The 19,678-nt window shown below is 39.0% G+C and overlaps 1 protein-coding gene across 2 annotated transcripts in view; it reads right to left on the reverse strand.

Annotated features, from left to right (window-relative positions):
* LOC109057537 (protein phosphatase 1 regulatory subunit 12A) overlaps positions 1–19,678 on the reverse strand; it is a 54,524-nt gene that overhangs the window by 10,531 nt on the left and 24,315 nt on the right. The window contains exons 2-19 of one of the 2 annotated variants that reach the window (XM_042742375.1): positions 18,274–18,404; positions 15,100–15,218; positions 10,032–10,191; positions 9,238–9,382; positions 9,065–9,139; positions 8,890–8,981; positions 8,495–8,651; positions 8,255–8,389; positions 5,010–5,231; positions 4,823–4,911; positions 4,440–4,556; positions 3,468–3,614; positions 3,090–3,209; positions 2,854–3,006; positions 2,360–2,450; positions 1,979–2,158; positions 1,695–1,863; positions 58–179 (exon numbers count right to left, since the gene is read on the reverse strand). In XM_042742375.1, the coding sequence (XP_042598309.1) occupies positions 58–179; positions 1,695–1,863; positions 1,979–2,158; positions 2,360–2,450; positions 2,854–3,006; positions 3,090–3,209; positions 3,468–3,614; positions 4,440–4,556; positions 4,823–4,911; positions 5,010–5,231; positions 8,255–8,389; positions 8,495–8,651; positions 8,890–8,981; positions 9,065–9,139; positions 9,238–9,382; positions 10,032–10,191; positions 15,100–15,218; positions 18,274–18,404 (2,424 nt within the window). The remainder of the gene's footprint in view (positions 1–57; positions 180–1,694; positions 1,864–1,978; positions 2,159–2,359; positions 2,451–2,853; positions 3,007–3,089; positions 3,210–3,467; positions 3,615–4,439; positions 4,557–4,822; positions 4,912–5,009; positions 5,232–8,254; positions 8,390–8,494; positions 8,652–8,889; positions 8,982–9,064; positions 9,140–9,237; positions 9,383–10,031; positions 10,192–15,099; positions 15,219–18,273; positions 18,405–19,678) is intronic. The other variant, XM_042742382.1, reaches the window with a different exon arrangement.

The raw sequence follows: 19,678 nt of genomic DNA on the forward strand, positions 1-19,678 counted from the left end.
CTTTTGTATCAGAGTCCATCTAGAGTGAGTTTGTGTGAGCGGCCAAAAGTTTCTTACATCCTGGGTCCAGAAGGACACTCCAGTCGAGCGTCTCTTCTCTCGAGGCCGTCTGCGGTCACGTATAGAGCGTGGCTGAGACTTGTCTTCAGCGTCATCTTCTTTATCTTTTCTATCAGACTCTGGTCAGAAGACAGACATATGGTTCTTTAGGAGTAGAACTGAACACTATGAACATACACTAAGCACTAGTGGAAATCCCTCTTATATTTACAGAAAGGTTATGGCACCAGGCAAGAAATTCTGGCTGAGCTAATGGAATAAAAAACATTCTTAGAAACAATAGGGATGTAACGATTCAGTCAACTCACGATTCGAGAATTTGATTTCGCGATTCAATTCGATTCACGATTTATTTATTTTTACAAAATAAGATTTAAGACAAATTATGTATCCTTTTATTATTGCTAGGACAAAATGCTGCACATTTCTTTGTGAAATTGAAATATAACACTATAATAATATACTTGCATATTATTGTTTTTTTATTGGTTTGATTGCTTTTATTGTCTTCATTTGTAAGTTTTGTATGAAAGCATCTGGTAAATGACAAAATTTAAACAATGTAAATATAAATAACAAAACTAAATTTAAATTTTAAAACAAGCCCCAAATCAAATAAATAACACAAATAAAAGAAATCTCTTCATATAAACAAAATAAGGCTTTGTCTGTGCTCTTTCCATTTAAAATTAGAGGCAACCACTGCATTTTAATCATGATCCAAACAAAGATGCTGCATACATGAAATACAAGCAGTTTTTAATCTAAATTAGATTGTATAATTTCGAAATTTGAAGCAAGAACAGAGCTTCAGTTTGAGTTCAGTTTGACTATACCAAAAAAAATATTTGCATGAAACAGAAATGGCAGACGAGCTGAACGAGACGCAGATTCACTCTCTGCCAGCAGACAGCGCTTAAAGCGTTTCCTTGATTCCGCTGTAAACGAAGCAGCGCTGCACTTATTAACTTTAATATGCATTATACAGAGGCAAGATGAAAAGAAACTTTTCTAAAGACAGTAAGTTCCCGTCAGACATACATTCATATAAACTCCTACCCCTAAATGAATCGTGATTTGTTTTGCATCTCAGCAGATTTGAATTGTCACATCGATTTTCAACCGGCTCGCGGTTAATCGTTACTATCCTTCTAAACAATAAAATAAATCTAGTACCAGTATTCTGAAATTTTGAATGGTAGTGTACATGAGCCTTTAAGAAAACAAAACATGTTTCTTATTGTAATGGGTTTCCGCAAATCAACAATGGAAAACAATCCTCTTCTTAATAAATGTTAGCTTCCACGTGAATGAAGCTTGGCTTAGTCAGTCTGCAACCATACTACAGGAACTTCCTGTCTGTATGGCAGTTCCTGTAGCACCACAAAGCCCTATCACTCATTTTCCTTCCTGTACCATGTCCCTTGACTCAAAGTGACCCTACAGATATTGCATTTTGCACTGGAGAGAACAGTACATATAATCACTGCTGTACATTGTCTGTACAAGTTTCGTGTTGCAGGAAATACTTCCATCAACAGGCAAGTTTATTGTTTTTATGTATAAAATCTATTCTTCTGTTTGGACGAAAGAGGACCCGGACATTATGTCTTGAGTATGTTTGTGTGCTGTACCTCTCTCAGTGTCGCGTGTGGTGCGGCTGTAGGTGGACGTGAGGCCGCTCAGGCTGTTGGGCCGGTTCAGAGAGGAGGTGCTGTACAGAAAAGAGGAGCTGCTAGATGAGGAGGAAGGCAGGGTGGAGGAGGCCGTGGTGGTCGAGGCCAAAGAGGAGCTCCGGTACTTCTGGAGGACAAAAAAAAAGAAATTCACATGACATTAAAAAACTAGAATGCTAGTTAGAATTCCACAAACTGCGCTATTCTCTGTGAACGGGGGAAAAGAAAGGAGTTTTCCTCACCTCTTCAAAGCTGCGGTAGCGTGACCTGTAGTCATCCTCCTTGGTCTCCGTCTCTTTCTTCTCTTCTTGTTTTTCCTTGTCCTGTTTCTCCTTCTCTTCTTTCTCCTCTTCTCGAGGCCGTGTGGGACGACTGCGTCCGATGGTCTTCTCTGCCTCCTGGAGATCAGTCAAGGTCACACCCTGAAAAATAAATACAAAAAACAAGGTCAAAGGGTCAAAATCATGCCATTCATTTCTCTTCAATAAATTCCAGGAAGCATATCCCAAAACTGAAGTCGTCTCTCAAACAAATAGTGAAATAATAATGTAAACAGCGCTGTGGATCTGTCTATTATTAGAGAGACTTCCTGCGGAGGTGTTTAGATGATTGTCTAGACTCGCCTGTGTGGACCTCCTGGACTGCCGTGCCTGTCTGGATCTGGCTTTCCTCTGAGACTCGGACTCTTCGTCACGCACAGGGGTGAGGTATGATCTATAGACACAACACAAAGAAACTAAATCCTCACAGTTTAATGTCGACACACCGCCAGCTGAAGCAACACGCACTTTTGTTGAGGCTCTTCAGGGCAGCTTTAATGAGAGCAACAATAGGCTTTGGAGAATAAATAAGACAGTTCTTACTTTATTAGGAACTGCGGCATCAATCTAAATAAAAAGCTGCCTACTAAAGAAAACAGCTTTTGTCTTCTGCTGCTCTTATTATAATAATTCCTCTGTAAAAAGGGACAACAATATATATTTGCAAAGGCTAAAATCTTTTTCAAAAGTGAATTGAAGCAGGTTGGATTTAATTTTTTGAAATCCTGATAGAGTCAGAACCAATGTAAAACGCTCTCGGTGATAACATGTTGCAGTGTGTGTGTGTGTGTGTGTACCTGCGTCTCTCTCGTCCGTCAGAGCCCAGCACAGTTCCAGTAGTGGAGGTGGTAGTGGTGGTGGCTGCAGTGTTGATTGTGGGGATGACTGTAGCCGACTCTTTCTCCTTCTCCTTCTCCCTTTCCTTCTCCGCACTCTCTTCTGCCCAGTACCTGTTATGCATCGACATAATTTACTAACAGAACCTACACGGAGTGTTTAGTTTGGATGTTTAATTGGCTGTGTGTGTTCATACCTGGACAGCATGCTGCGATATCCGGTGGGTGAGGTAACAGAGGAGGTGGAGGTCGTTGTTGTGGAGGTGGAGGAAGAAGTGGAACTTAAAGCATCATCCTGTCTCCTTCCAAATGACCCGCTACAGCAACACACACAACAATCAAGGAACAAAACCAAAGATTCTTTGACGAATACATTGCGTTTTTTTTAATATATCGCCCAGCACTATATTCAGTCCATTCTAAAGTATAGAATAACTATACACCCCATAAGCAAATAAATCCACAGAAAGCAAGAATGGCAAGCAGCTACATGTGGGGAACACAAAGACAGATGGAGGACATGGAGTGAGTGTGTGTGTGTGTGTGTGTTTGCCGGGCGGTGCTCGGGCAGGTACCTGCGGTGAATGCTGTGAGACTGGTAGTAGGAGGAAGGCTGCTGCCAGGCTTTAGAGTTGTTAGGTTCCAGGCTGGAGGCAGAGGAGGATTTGGCGGGCAGGTCGCGAGAGCTAGATGTGCGGCCTAACGCTAGCGTGTGAGACGTACTGCCGTGTGGGTGTGGCAGGGTGAAGAGGTGAGTAGGTGAGCAGGGGGGGCGGACAAACATGAACACACATACACAAAACATTACATATATGCATGAAGCACTGACTCGCTTGTGGGGGGCTCGGTTTCTTATAAAGTCATATTTGGGGTATAAATAAATCAAATAACCATCAATAACTTCATTAGACATAAAAATAGAAACCTACTTGTTATCTAGAAACCATAAGAACGCTATATAAAATAAAGATCCAACATGCTTTTTTTTTTTAATCAGAGTACGAAACCATCCAGGTGGCACTAGTGCTAATTTTTTGTCACACAGACACAACACAAGTGCTCGGGGTCATTAGGATGGTTTGGGATGCTTTGATCTTTAGACCAGGGTTTTCAAACTAGGGAAAATTTTACTAAATGTTTATGTCCATCAAAGTTAGAATGCAAAGTCTAAATATTTATTAAATCTATGCAGTATTTATAATTTAACACATTTAATGAAAATACTGTCTCACTTCCATTTCTAAAAACTGATCGAAAATCATGAAATCATGAAACCGTTATAAATGAAAAAAAACATCTGCATATGGTTTTGATCATGCATCTAAACTACAATAGTTAAAATGGTTATGGGATGGCAATATTAAAATGAATTCGAATTACAATCAAAGCGTCACATGCAAACTCAAGCTGACAAAAGCCGCTTTAAACGCTTGACAGCAACATAAAGGTGCTAGAAGCATATCAGAGCAGCGGGAAACAGCGACTGGTTTTGGCCATCTCTTTGAAAGTCTGAGCTCCTAGCTAGTAAAACTAGAAGAAAAGCTAACCTGCGCTGATAGCTGGAGGTTCTGTTTTGTGAGGCAGTTCCGTCGCTGTTCTTCAGGTCTTCTTCCCAGCGTCTCCTGGTGTACGAGCCACTACGTACCAGACTAGCAGCCGAATCCCTGAGAACCAAATGCTACAAATATCACCTCCAAATCCAGAGAACAACTGCAGATACATCTATTACAGTGCTAAGCTAACTTCTATCAAAATATCGTTTATAGTAGTTGGAGAAATGCTAATAAAAGACATTTGAGAGTCTTCATGTACAAAATGAATGTTCTGCATAAGCCACAAAAACATGCTACACTTGAGCTTGTGCTTCTCACACTGCAACACACAACATGGAGCAGTAGGAGGCGCTCTCACAACTGCATCCTGTCTTTACCTGTTTTCCTTCTCGTCAATGTCCGATGTGCTAACATGTCTCCTCGGGATGCTTGGTGCAACATACGCCAGGCGTGTCTTCTCCTTCTCCTGTGTAAATAAATTAAGTCAGTTCCAACTCCACCCTTCCAATTAAAAGATTCACAGGAATATTTCACCCCAAATTAAACAACTGAATTCCAGTAGACCTTTTCCTTGTCCTTATTGTCCAGTGAGGATGAGAGGCGAGGAGAAGAAGCCGAGCGCATCACCCCGGCTGTGTCCTTCTCTTTCTGTGCCTCTTTAGTTGTGCTGATTTCTGCCAGTGCTCCGTAACTGCCGGTTTTCCGCAGGCCCAGTCGCCATGATGCGGGAGACTCATCCTTCCTCTCCTCCTCTTTAGGAGACACCTTCCCTGCAGGTGTGCTCACCTGAGGAGGACAAACAACAAATAAAGAAAGGGAAGGGAGAGGGGGGAAAAGTAGTATATCAAGACTGTGCAATTAGTGCAATTTTCAATTAGGAAACGTCAACATCTAAAAAGCTCAAATTTCAACCATATAATATTTTGATTACATGAATATCTAGAGCACACACTTGTGCAGTGATGGTGTTTACTAGACCACAGAGAGCACACACTGTAAAACAACATTAAGGGTTGTTCATAGTCTAAGCGGGGCATACATATGGGAGTATTGGTCTGTAGGGCTGGGCGACCTTTTGATATTTTCAGAACTGCATGTTGTTCTTATTATTTTTTATTATATTTTGTATTGATTTATTTTAATTAGTAAGTAAATTAGCTTGATTTTTATTAAGTGCAATGGCCAAAAAAAAAAAAAAAATGATGATTAATTTTAAACTGCCAACAAAATAATATAGTATATTGTAAATATTCCATATTTGTAAAAAATAAAAATAAAAATTAATTAAAAAAAATGCAGGATTGAACATTTTTATTAAAAAAAGTTAAAATAAAGTATTTAAAACAAATACAATATTTTATAAATAAAATTAAAAATAAAAAAAAAATTACAAATATTTAAATACATGTAAAAACAAAAAAATTCTTTCAATTTTCACTATTAACCAGTTTCTTATTAGCTTGAATATTATTAACATATTGGCTGTTTATTAGTATTAGCACTTATAAAGCACATATTTTGCATGACCATATTTATATCTTAATCCTACCCAATACCTAAACTAAACCATTACCTTACTAACTATTAATAAGCAGCATTTTTTTGAGGCAAAAGTCGTAGTTAATAGTTAGTTATTAGTGAGAATCAGTCCCCAAATTAAAGCGTGATCACTGATCATACAGTATTTTATAAATAAAACCAACAATATTTGAAAACATTAATAGCCATGTGAAAAAATAATAATACTTTTTTTAATAAACAAATAAATAAATACTTATTTTAATAAATCAAACAATCAATCAATGGCCAGCCCTAATGCTGCTAAAATGCTGTTTTTTTTTTTTTTTTTTGCATTACAATTGTTTACTTAAAAGAACACAAGCCTAAGAGAGTGAGCATACTGAATAACAACACAGATGACAAAACCAAACATGCCCAATTTCAATCAAGATTAGTTTTTGGTAACTCGTCAGCATCCTGGTGACCTGTTAGGGTTTAGAATCAATGGTAAAGGAATACACACTTATCAAAGTACACACAGCACTGAAGTCACCCCATCATATTTAGTCCACCACATTCAGGTATAAAACTATATAATAATGATTTTCAACCGAAAGCAGCACGTCATCACACCCACGTCTGAAAACCACAACACCATGCAGTGAGCCAGTGACAGGAAGAGGAAATGGACTTGGATTAGGCAGTTATCTGATTGGTTAGGGATGTGGTCACGTGGGGGAACATATAGGGAGGGCGGGAATCACAATGCTGAACACACCGAGGCCTCACCATCGCTTTTTTGGGCACAAGTGAAATGCCAGTTTTGCGCAAGCCTTGACGCCACAACGCAGGACAGCCTGGCTCCCCCCCAGGCACAAGGGCAGTAATGTTATCAGACTAAAGCCATCCAAGACAACAGCAAAGATGAGTAGAGAGAGAAAAACAGATGAGTGCAAAGAAAAAAGCCATAAAAAGGATTAAAGAACCCCTGAATGAAATAAAAGAAAAAGCAGTGATGCACGAGTGACAGAGAAAAAGGGACAGCAAAGAAAAAGATCAAATGAAAGCCCAGTCGCAGCATACAATGTTTTGAGAGCTCCTGCCATTTAGAAGGCAAGCTTGAATTTAAGATGCAGTTAAAAAGCTGATTTTGTATGCAGCGTTTGTCTTGGAGAACAATACACAAAAGTACATTAAAAAAAATAAACTAATAAACAAAGAATAATGATTTCTAAATTTGTTACATATAGCAATTAATGTATTTAGTGCATTTAAAATAATTTTTATTGCACATATATGGGCCATAAATGTATCTTTAATTTATTTTTTGTCTAAAATTAAAAGGATTACATTTGATTTTAATATATTTATTAACATATTATTAGAATTGATTATTAAATCAGCTCTATTTATCTTTAATTTATGCTTCAGATCAAAATCAGCTTGTGATGGCAATAGAAACATCACTACAAAAATGACTTCCTGGATGTTAAAATACTTTCTCAACACTCATAAACAGATTATGACACAGCATTGTGTGTTTGTCACGTTCTACCGGTTGAGTTACAGGAAGACCTAAACTACAGGAAGGACATCTCCTTGGAAATTTGATTATTTGAAAAAAAAAAAATAAAATACAAAAAAAAAAAAAAAAAAAAATAATAATAATAATAATAATAATAATACAATATAACAACAATAATAATAATATATTAACAATATATATATACACACACACACACACACGTTGAGGTGTAAACAGTTTAAATAAAATGTTTATGATGACACTGAAAAGTAATAAAAATGCAATCCATATTTCTAATCCAACTAGCATTAAATGAAGACAAGTTCAAATTATAGTTACAATAAATGTGGCTAATGTGAAATCACATTTGTTTTGAAAAACGGCCTTTTCTAAGGAATGGTGTGGTTGCCTGATGAAAGCCTGACACTGGTGGAATTCCCTTACTGTCCAGCAGAGGGCAGCAGGTACGTGGTAAAGACGCGTGGAAGACATGTTCTCTCCTGTCAGGTGCACAGTCCCAGAATTCACTGCACACTGACATTCCTGAATAAGACGTAGATCGGCTGACTTTTTAGTATTTTGCGACCGCGCTGCACTGATGCCACGTAACACTATGAATCTGTAACTCCTTCATGGTGTTACGAAACCAAGTCACCTCGAAAGCAGCTTCCTTGCTTCCTGACATGCTCCAATACATGTTACACATAGAGAATGAATGATATTGCCAAGGAGAAGTCTGGGTGGAAGGAAAATTGGACAGCACCCTCAAGGGGGGAATATGTACCTTTTTGGTAGGTGAGGTTGGGGTGGTCACCTGGTTGCTTGGGGTAGTTGGGGACGTGACGGTGATACCAGCAGGCGCAGGTGCAGGTGTACTGTTAGAAATGGTCGACGGAACAGAAGACTTGGTCTTGTCTGAAAGAAAAGAAAAAAAAAAAAATGGTTGAGTAAATGAGTTTATGGATTTATAGATTGGTGGAAAGGTGGGTGTGTGTGTGGGAGAATGTTTTTAAAAGGTGTATGTTTTTCGTTCAGACTCCGAGTCTTCCTCCTCCTCTTCCTCACTAGAGCAGCTAGACTCATCCTTCTTCCCCTCCCCCTCTTCTTCATCCACCTTCTCTGGCTCCAGAGTCTCGATTCGTGGGACAGTCTTCTCTGGCTCCAGTAGAAGCGTTTCTTTACTAAAGCACAGATGCACAGCTTGGTCAGGTCTTCAATAGCAGTTCGGTTTTGCCATTTAAAACTGGACTAAGATTCAGAACTGAACTCTAGACCACTTTTTCAAGCAGACTCTACTGCGCACCTGAGTTTGGGAAAACCATTTTCATCAACCAAACTCTGCTTGCATACATATTTGTGCCCACACCGTAAATCAATCCCATCATGGTGGTTTCTCTCTAGTGAGCAGGAGCCATTTACCTCTTCAGTGGTTTCACAGATTGATTATTGTCCCCAGTAGTCGTAGTTTCTATTAAAGGAGACTTCTTAACATCCTTCTTTTCACTCAGAAGCTGAAACAAACACAGACAAGGCTCACAAACAAAGCCAAATTACATTTACAATTGAAGATCCGATGCCAGAAGTGAGAAATTACCAGATTCTGTTTCTTTTGCAGCTCTTCTAAATATCCCAAGATATCTTCATCAGCTACGTCAAACGCCGTCTGACCCTGAGGAGCAAACCACGACAATGTAAGGGTTCAATTCAATGCTTTTAAAGAAGACTACACAGAAGCTAGCAGCACAGACAGAAGCATAAATCCCATACCACTTTATTGACCATGTCCATATCACACAAATGCTCTACTAGTATCCGGCAGGCCTCTTCTTTGCCCCAGTGTGCAGCAGCGTGGAGCGGAGTCCAGCCATCGTAGTCTTTAATATTTACATCATACCCTGCTTGGATTAAAAGCCTGCGAACAGTCAGAGCGACAGAAATAGCATGATGAGATTAGACAAATCTGGGTTTCTTGGATTTTGGTGCCGCAATCTAAGCTTGGCCTCATTTGCCAAAGGCCTGGGATATTGTGTGGACCAATGGGCTCATTTTTCTATTGCCTAGAAGGCAGGTTATGCATGCCAACAGTTAGTCGTCAGTGGTCACACCTAGAAATATTCATTAGATGTGAAGTTTTCTGAGATTCCACACCCAAAAAAGCAGTCTATCCGGTTACAATCCTCTTGTTTTGGTGCAGCGGCAGATGGAGCAGTTGTCACAGTCATTCAACTCTGACATCCACAGGCACCATAAACAGAGACGCTGCCTAACTCCTGACACACGTCCTGAGCTGTGTTTGTTCAACGGCTCACGATAATCTACTGTAATGGAGACAGATAAACAGGTTACAAACTGTCTCGCCCTGCGTACAAGACCCTTGGGATACTCAAAGAGTTGAAAGTATGGGATGACCCAAGTAAAGCAATAAAGCCTCTACACCTGCAGTACCAAAGTTTCATTTGTTTCTACCTACGCTAGCTGCTAAATCTCACTTGCTGGCAAAGAAATATCAAGACAAATATTATCACAGGCAAAATCTTTCTATTGAAGGCAAGCAAACTTACTTTAAAACCTCAGTGTATCCCTTGGCTGCAGCGACGTGTAGTGCGGTCCCCCCAGATTTGGTGTGCCGGACGTCGTTGATCTGGCCGCTGTTAAGCCACTGTCGTGCATCCCTTAGCATGATCCGCTCCTCCTCTTTTCTGGCCGACTCGATATCAACGCCTGGAGCAAGATGGAGGTAGAGGCAGATCTTTAGGATTAGTACATACACTTAACATGCCAAAACTGTAGGACATCCAAGAAGGCTTGGATATATGGCACTTCGGCATGGTCAATTAGTTTTTGATGGGATAAGAATGCTGAATGACAATTAACAACCACAGAGGTGGACTACAGTGTAACAAGGTAAAGAGTTTCGGGAATGACTAATATGTCTAAATAGTGTCAGAGAAAAAAAAATTGTGCCTATTAAAAACCGTGCATAATGTTAAACATCAAAAATAAAACAATACATACTATCTGATAGACAGTGCATTCAAAATAAGAGATACATTCTTTAAACTACCAAGAAGTTCGCATTCTAGGGTTCACTTTGATATCATCACTTAACATTCAAGTGTGCATAAAAGTATTCTATGCATACTTGAATTCTTTTTACTGTTCCGAAAACACAACTTGTAAACTAGTCCACACTGGAGGATTGCCAAATGGGTCACTGTGCCTCTAGTCTATATAACCTGACATTTACTTAGGCATGTAGAGACCTGACAGCATTAAGCTAAACAGGAATCAACAATAGAAACTTTGCAGCATGTAACAGCATTGAAGTAAGTGACCATTTAAAATATCTCTAAATGCTTAGCAACATCTCCACTGAGTGCTAAAGCAAAACAAGATCAGTGCTTTATATATACACACAGAAATATTAGCTGACAGCTAGTTGACCTTTCATTTTTGTCAGAATAATGAAGTTAAAGGAGGCATCTCGGATTACAAATGAACAGCGTGAGGATCATGCCACATCCCTTATATGGCTACAAGCCTGACTGAATGGCCGGCAGGTGCGGCTGCTGGGGGAAGTCAACTGTGATGCGATTCAAGTGACAGATTTTGATCAGTTTAGTTGAAGAGATGGGGTCCATATCTGACAAAAGAGTTGGAATGAAGTGAAAAAAGACGGGGCCATGGGACAGAGATCTGTAGGAATTCCTGTGCAAATTCCATGACAGCTGTGCTGTGTTGCAAGAAAATTCCAATTGTGGGAAGAAATGAGGAGAGTTAAGAACATGGCTTCATCAAGTGAAGCCTGAATATCATAGTCTTTTCTGGTCTAAATGGGTGATGAAGAGTAATTCTCCAAAATTCTTGAGAGATTTGTATTTGCTGCCAAGGTAAGAGGTTAGGTTCAAATATGCATATGCAGCCTTTATAAAAAGTTTCCCAAAGCAAACTTTACGGAAAATTTCACTCTGGCTGGTAAACTAACAAATTGGTCCATGGTATTGCCATTCTAATTGAAAGTGTTGAGATGTTTGCTAACAGTAAACCGCTGCGAATAACTTCCCTTAGAGTATACTGGGGCCTTTAGGGATCTTTTACATAAGGTACATTAATCCTCTTCATCCAAAAAGTCAGTTTTTGTCAGACAGATTATGTCACCATCCATGATGGACTTAGTGCCTCCGACGTCTGATTTTCCGAACAACAAGAGCTGGAAAAATCTGTTGCGTTGGCTAGGAGAGGCTCCCCATCACCTGATCCCTGTGGAAATGAGCAACTGCTAATAGGTCTGAGGGATGACCCTGTTGAGGGGGTGGTGGTTGGGGTCTCTGCTTAAGTTTAACCTCATGACTGGGGTCTTGTACAAAAGCAGACAGGGAGTGGGGAAAAAAAGATAATCACATTAGAAGAGGCTGAAGGCATTATACAACACTCACTGTTACATAAAGCCATCTCTGAGCTGAGAATAGTGCAGGGTCTTATAATACAATACATGGAATAAAGCGTGGGCTCCTGTTCTAGCCTGACCACCGAACAACAAGCATCTTTAGTCAGATAGAAAAGACGTTCCATTTCAGCCGTTAGGGTTCACCAGCAACGTGATTTCTGAAGTCCTAAGGTTGTAACGGAGGGAACTGTGCAGTGGACGTCTGCTGAGGTCTATCATGCATGCTGACACTTCTTCTCCAAAGCTGAAGAGTGTCCTTCAACCCTCAAATGAAAGCTGACAGCTGCCATTGGCTGGGCCACACTGGATGGCCATGAGCGTGGGCTGAATTGCAAATGTTATATAACATGCTCTTAAAGAGTGTGGCATTCTAACAGCAGGGCAGAGCAATTATCAACAAATTCATGCCGCATGTTGAGCTGTTAGGAGCGATAAAGGACAAGCACAAGCTCGGTTTGTGCTCTCTGAGAATTGTCTTGCCACATAACCAATTTCAGGCTCACGTTTCAGCAGCTACTGTGGACTTACTGTCGGCCAAAACCACAAAGGGCTGAGGAAGGCATGTGATTCTTCACAAAATAAAGAGAGAAAAAAAATTATAATTTGTATGCCTTGGTCAGCCAATATGAATTTTTCAAAGGCCAATACCAATATCTAATCAAAACTGACTCGGGGCTGTTTGTAGATTCTGGAACCAATGAAGCAAGTTCTATTAACTGGTCAAACTGCACAGTTATCAGCTTAAGTGACAGTCCAAAAATCAACTGATTAATCACTCCTGATTAAACTCATTCAATTTCTGCTTTTTCTTCCCTTTTTGTTTCTGCATGTAAAATCATACCACATGACTGGGGGACAAAACAGCTCATCTTTCACTGTTTGTTAAAGGGTCATGAAATGAAGAATCAAAAAATAGATATGTACTCATATGACTCAACAACAAAAACATGCTGTAAGTTTCAGAACTCAAAGCTAACTAGGAATTATTCCTGTATGAATTATTCCTTCAACCCTTCTGAAATGCCTGGATTTGAAATAGGGACAATTGTGACGTCACAATTCTTCTTGACGCATTCCTTAACATGCTTCATGTAATCAAGGAGGTGTGTCCTGAACAACTCGTATCTGTCCATCAATCACAGGAGCGATACTGCAGTTGGATAAAGATGTCAAGTAAGCCCGTCAAACTCTGTTTGTTCAGTCTCAGATGCTATTCTGCCACTGGATGTAAAGATACTGCATCTCACAAAATTTGCAAAGCCTTCTTAAAGTTTATTTTTAATGATGTGCTTGAGTAACTGAAAGGTTAAGTTTTTGTTTATTCGTCACACTTCACAAAAGACAATTTTATTTTACAAATTTATATTTTCACAATATATTTTATTGAAAGATACAGTAGTGTCAAGCATTTTATCCTCAGAGACATAGCAGAAGAGTACATTTATTTTTAATCTTACAGTCTGTTTGTAATAAACGTCAAACTACTGTCTAACGCTATTAAGCCACCAAGTGCATAATTGTTTGATTGTTGCTAATAAAATAGGTACATTCCTGCCTACTATACTAAAAAATAACTGGCTCTTCCAAGCTTTATAATGACAGTGAATGAGGCTCAAGATTTTGAAGCCCACGTGCGTTCACAAGAGCGTTGCGTCCCAGCGGATGACTTAGGTGTAGCATTAGCTCCGGTAAGAATATGCTAGTATCGCGAGAACCAATTTTTGTATACAACAAGGGAAAACCAGTCTACTCTTGGCTTATATCGAAATCCTCCAACATTATCTTTACATATCTTAGTTTTGTACTTTGTGACTGGTGTTTTGTTTTGCTCTCTGCTCATGTGTTAGTCACTTCTCACCAGATTATTCGCTAAGCCTACGTCCTAGGTCATCCGCCGTAACACGAGTATGACAGTCAGCAGAAGCTAGAGATTACGGTTTATAAAGTTTTAAATATGTATATTTTTCTTACACAAACACATCGATTCACTTTAGAAGGCCTTTATTAACCCCCATGGAGCCGTGTGGAGCACTTTTTATGATGGATGCATGCACTTTTTTGGGCTTCAAAATCTCGATCCCCATTCACTGCCATTATAAAGCATAGAAGAGCCAGGACATTTTTAATATAACTCAGACTGTAAGAAGAAACTCATATACACCCAGGATGGCTTGAGGATGAGTAAATCATAGGCTATCCCTTTAATTCTTCAAAATTTACCAAGAAACAGCAGGATTTTGCAAATTTGAGAAGACTCAAATTTTAGTTTTGGCTAATGGTCCAGTCCAGTCCTTCTCTCAACTACTGCACTTCCTTTCAACTCTACTGTCAAAAAAAGTCAAAAACCCCAAACACCATTCTTTAAAAATAAATAAATAAAATAAGTACATGTAATCCTTTTAATTGAGGCTTTTCTCTTTATTACGCTGAAGACAGTTGCACCACCCTGACACCTCAACCAGCAAGAACCTTTGTCTTGGATATTGCTTGATTGTGTGGCTAGATCCTGTTCACAGAGCCAGTGCAGAATCTGATGCTGATACATCCTGGTGAACAAGGAGCCGCACACCACCTCAGGCTGTTAACGCATGTCTGAACAGGGCCCCTCAGTAGCAGCTGGGCTCCGTTTCATCACCAAGAATGGCAAAGGCCAAAAATAGAAAAACCATTCCATCTAGTTTAGGATCATTACAATGGGCATCAGGTCAAACGGATTATGATTCTCTATTTTGTAAGGGACCTCACTACAGCCGGCCACACAGAGCTAAATCCTTTATGACTTTGCACATGCATGATATACCTCGGACATCAAGTACCCAGCCAGGTCAACAGGCAAGTTAAGAGTGGACACAGGAGAAAGGGTGTTGTGTGTTACGCTACTTGCTGAACATGGCTCTAATATTAATTCTGAGTCAGTGCACCCGCTGGAGTCCTGCCAAGACTTGCAGCCTCGACTCGAGCACAAGGCAGCTGGGAAAGTTGAGCATGATGCAAATATCACCCTTGGCCATCCAAGCAAGACAATTAATTTAAAGAACTCAGAATCTTCAGAAAGCAATGATCTCAACTGCGGCGTGACGTGGACATGACACTAAGCCTTGTACACCCTTGCAAATCATTGTCATGAGAGAGATAAGGTTTGGAGTGCATGTGCAATGTGTGTCAAGGAGAGGCAGCAGTACCTTGCCGGTTGATCTCGTTTTGCAGAAGCTCCTCCATGGCCTCCTCCTCCGCGATATCCAATGGCGTTTCTCCCTCGCTGTTTACTACACCAACATTTGCACCTTGACTGATAAGATACCTGCAAAGACATGACAAGACGTTTAAAAATGCAAAGTGTGAGATTAGTAGAAACACTAATACATCCGAACTGAACTGACAACTGCTGCTTTGGAATATTTGGAAGGAGAAAAAAAATTAAAGAAATGATGAAGAAATCGAATGGGGCCTCATTTTACGGGACTCCCTTCACAAAAACCTGAAGAGTTCAAGTGGTGATTTGCATCTTAATCAAAATTCAATGAAGTGGTCCTCCACTTCTGTTACTGGTTAACAGCGTGGATTCATGTCACTGAGTACATAGGCTTGAGAGTTATGAAGGAGTGGCCGTCTCTTGTCTGAAAGATCGTTTCAGCATTGACCTTGGCATGATCAACACACTGCCCTCAATAACCTCTCTGCTCACGTGTCAGATTCAAGAAGCGCAGCACTAGGGAACAAGGCTGCACAGACCAGCCAGTCCTACAGTCTGGATCACCTTACATATTAAAAGCAGCTCAACTAGTAGTTTCTTCTTATAAATAAAATTCCACTTGGCTGCAAGTAAAGAATTAGGGTAACTTTTTTGAAAAGCAAGTTGTGTTTCTTTTACTAAAACAGCCCTCGACTTTACTGTTCTTCAAAAATTTTGCATCTTGGTCTGTATTTTATATAAAACATGCTTATTTATACTAGCTGAGTGCGAAATTTTTTTTACTATTAAAATTAATTGACTATTCAGTTGTTCTCAACTCAATTAGACAATGGTCCTTTTTTGCCTGTGAACTTTCACGATTATGAGCGCACCTTAGGCCTAGGGTGTAAAATAAGCTATTTCAGTATGATTTTCAAGAAGAAAATTTGGAAGGTGTTCATTTACATGTGGTCAGTCATGTTAAATTTGTATATTCGTGCCTAATTTGTATATGAGTCATTAGGCTTGACTTACTCTGTTTTGCCATTTTGTACACAATTCCTATTTCGGATTCTGGAAATGTTAGTCCTATCAACAGACACTAAACAGGTCAGAGTACTCGCAATATTCAGGACAAAAGCAAGCTTGTTCCGTTTTACTGTTTGCCCTATTTAAAAGTCAGCTGATATTTTCTCTAGAGTGCTGTGTTCCCTACAAAGATCTCGAGCCTCCAATATAGCTCAAACGTGAAATTCAATATTAAAAACGCCCACTGCATATAGAAGAGTGACACTGCTAACAAAGCAACAAAGTCTGAACTCCAATCAAGAATTGTCCATGACAACAGTTATCATGATCGACATGACTTCATAAATCACACTGAAATCCCAGAATGCACAGCAACAAGCTAAGTGGAAAAAACACCCCCCATAGATTCAAAATGGAGGATGAGGAAGCAAAAATATTGATTATTAATCTAAATTTATTCAATGCAGAAAAGTATAGGAAAAAAATCCCATGTTCAGCGTTATTTGTGTGGCCTACAGTGGTCTTGTCCATATAGAGGGTTCCAAAACTGGTCATTTTTAAGGTTTCTTGAAGGTCAGTAGGTTACCTCAGAAGGCCGCTGCATATGTAGGCAACGAGACAGCTCACTAGGTTATGAAACAGAGCTTCAAACAGCCAAATTCATCAGCAATTCATAGAAGAGGATATGTTTATCAATTCTTAGTACAGGAAGAATGACTCATTAATGAGTGGAACTTGGTTCCCTTCAAGCTAAGTGTCAGAGTGTTAAAGCATATGCAGCACAGCTATGATTTCAGCACAGGCTAGGTGCTAATCCATCCGTATGGTGTAGCGTGGGAACAGAGGTCACTTGGGGCTTTGAACCTGGGCTGACCTTTTAACCAGGTTACATATAGCTGGCAAAATACCCTATCAACAGATCAACCGTGAGAGAAAGAGGAAACTAAATATGCAACTTAGCATTTAAATATTTTATCACAGGCTTTGGCTGAAAACCTCACAAATTATGGGTGTTTCTTCAACTACAGACACCTTTTAAAATGCACTTGTCACACTGTCGCTAGTTTATTTGATTTGTCTACTAACATTGTCCAACTGTGTACATGCATTACTATTTAAAGGTTTGAGGTCAGTTAGATTTTGTTTATGTTCTTGAAAGAAAATCTCTTCTGCTGACCAAGACTGTAATACTGTGAAATATTAATGAAAAAAAACAAAAAAAAAAACAAGTATTTTAATATATTTAAAAATGTATTTTATTCATGTGATGCAAACGCTGAATTTTCAACAGCCATTACTCCAGATTTCAGTGTCAAATGATCCTACAAAAAAAATTCTAATATAATGATTTGGTGCTGAAGAAACATTTCTTATTACTATCAATGCTGAAAACAGCTGTGCCGCCTGACTTTGACGTGTATCATAAGCACGCACAGTTTGCAGTGCAGGCTGCAATATTAATAAGATTATATTTTTTGTCTCTTAGAAATGAGCATTTGACAGTAGCTTGAGTTAGGATGCAGATGTAAATTTAAATTCATTATCAAAAACAGTAATGTGTAAAAGTTGTAACAACCTTATTTTTATATGATGAAAATTAATCAATCTGACTGTCTGAGTTTTATTAAAATTAACCATTGCCCTTCCATAGTAGAATACCTTTAGATCAAAATAAATACAGTTAAAACCACACATATACCATCTCAATACCAAATGTAACTATATATCGAACTCTTGCTCTCGTTTTACTGAGGAAAACTATATTGCGATAATTATCGTTATTGTTTTATCGTCCTGCTCTAATCCTTACTAAATAAAAGTATGGATTTCTTTCTTTTTTTTTTTACATTTCTTTAAAAAAAGTTCCGGCGGTGCGAAAACACAACTGACCTTTTGAACAGTTGTATTTATATCCATAACAGGACAATTTAGTGTTATTTACACTCCTTTGTTTCATATTTTAACATTTAACATCTGGGTCTGGGACAAAGGTAAATCAAAAAGTAGCAAAAATAAAGGAAGGTTTTAAAGTGGTAATATGAGAAAGAAGTTCAAATGTATTTGTGTTAATAAAAAGATTCAAACCCTGGGACATACAAACTGGCTGAAGATAAAGAAACACTTATGTTCTCTGTGGTGGGGAAGTGGGACTTACTCAGCGATGTCGAGGTATCCGCAGGAAGCGGCAGCGTGAAGGGGAATCCAGCCTTCATTGTCGGGCTGGTTGATGCAGGCTCCATGCTCTACCAGGAAGGTCACCATGTCCACATTATCATCTATGCAGGCCTGGAAAACAGAAGAAATGAGTTAACATCTAAGCATCATAGCATGTTAGTGTTGTTGAATTTTATGTAAATATAAAAGCAATAATCATACTTAAAAAATAAAATAAAGTACTGTCTAGCCATTTAGCATCTCTCAGAGTAAATCTTTTCAAATTATTGACCCTTTCAAAATAGTATTCATTCAACATATAGGCTAGCATTTTACTCTGGATTAAGATCAGTGGGAACCTATTCCTCTAAACAAAGACACATTATATCTTCAGGTAACCAAAATGCCTTGAGGGAAATAAGGAGGTCTGTAAGTAAAGCATGTCACCACTCGATGAGACAAAAGAGCTTGAAATAGACTAGTGTTGTCACTACAGTGCCTATACATATACATATATATAGGCCTACACACTACAGTTCAAATGTTTGGCATCAGTAAGATTTTAAGAAATAAATGCTTTTATTCATTAAGAACACATTCAATTGTTCAAAAGTGACAGTAATATTTTTCAATATTTCACAAAATTTACTGTACTTTTGTATCAAATAAATGCTGCCTTGTTGAGAAAAAAAAAACTTCAGCCATTCAATATCAAATAAAATCATTTATTCCTTTGTTCACGGTGATCATGTGAACTGCCTAATTATCTTATATTTTGAGTGGGGCTTTCAGTGCCCATTGTCAAACTCCAACACCTCACAGTCTAAACTCTGCGACCTTGACTAGTGTCCAACCTCGGTTCTCCATGTGCTCCCCTCTTGAACGGCTGCCTGTAAAATCTCCTGGTCTTACAGCTGGTTGTCATGACAATACCATAGACAAAGAGGGAAACACACAAACCAGCCTCACGTTCAGGGCACACGACTATCTGGTTGAAATCCTTGCCCAAATTTGGGCCGTTTACAGTACCGCAGTAGAAACGTGTGCGCCTCTTTGCTCTTATCAGGGCCTTGTCATGCTAGAGGTAGAGGAAACCAGGACTGTCCAAATAGCTAGCTTAAAGGATTTTGAACACCTTTTACAGGTCTGATGTGGCTTTTTTTGTTTGTTTTTTGTATGCAGCCTCCATCATGAAATCAAAATGACATCTCTCCTCTCATTAAATTTGCACCGGGACAATAATCTCCCTCACCAGCTCCTCTTTTTAAATGAGTCTTTATAAAAGATTCATTAAAAAAAAAAAAAACAACTAGCAAAACAAACACATAAGAAAAATAACTCATTTTATTTTATAGCCATTATAGGTAATTAACTTAGAAAAGTGATACAAAACACAATTAATCTGG

This window comes from Cyprinus carpio, chromosome A4, assembly GCF_018340385.1.
Source record: "Cyprinus carpio isolate SPL01 chromosome A4, ASM1834038v1, whole genome shotgun sequence".
NCBI classification, from domain to species: domain Eukaryota; kingdom Metazoa; phylum Chordata; class Actinopteri; order Cypriniformes; family Cyprinidae; genus Cyprinus; species Cyprinus carpio.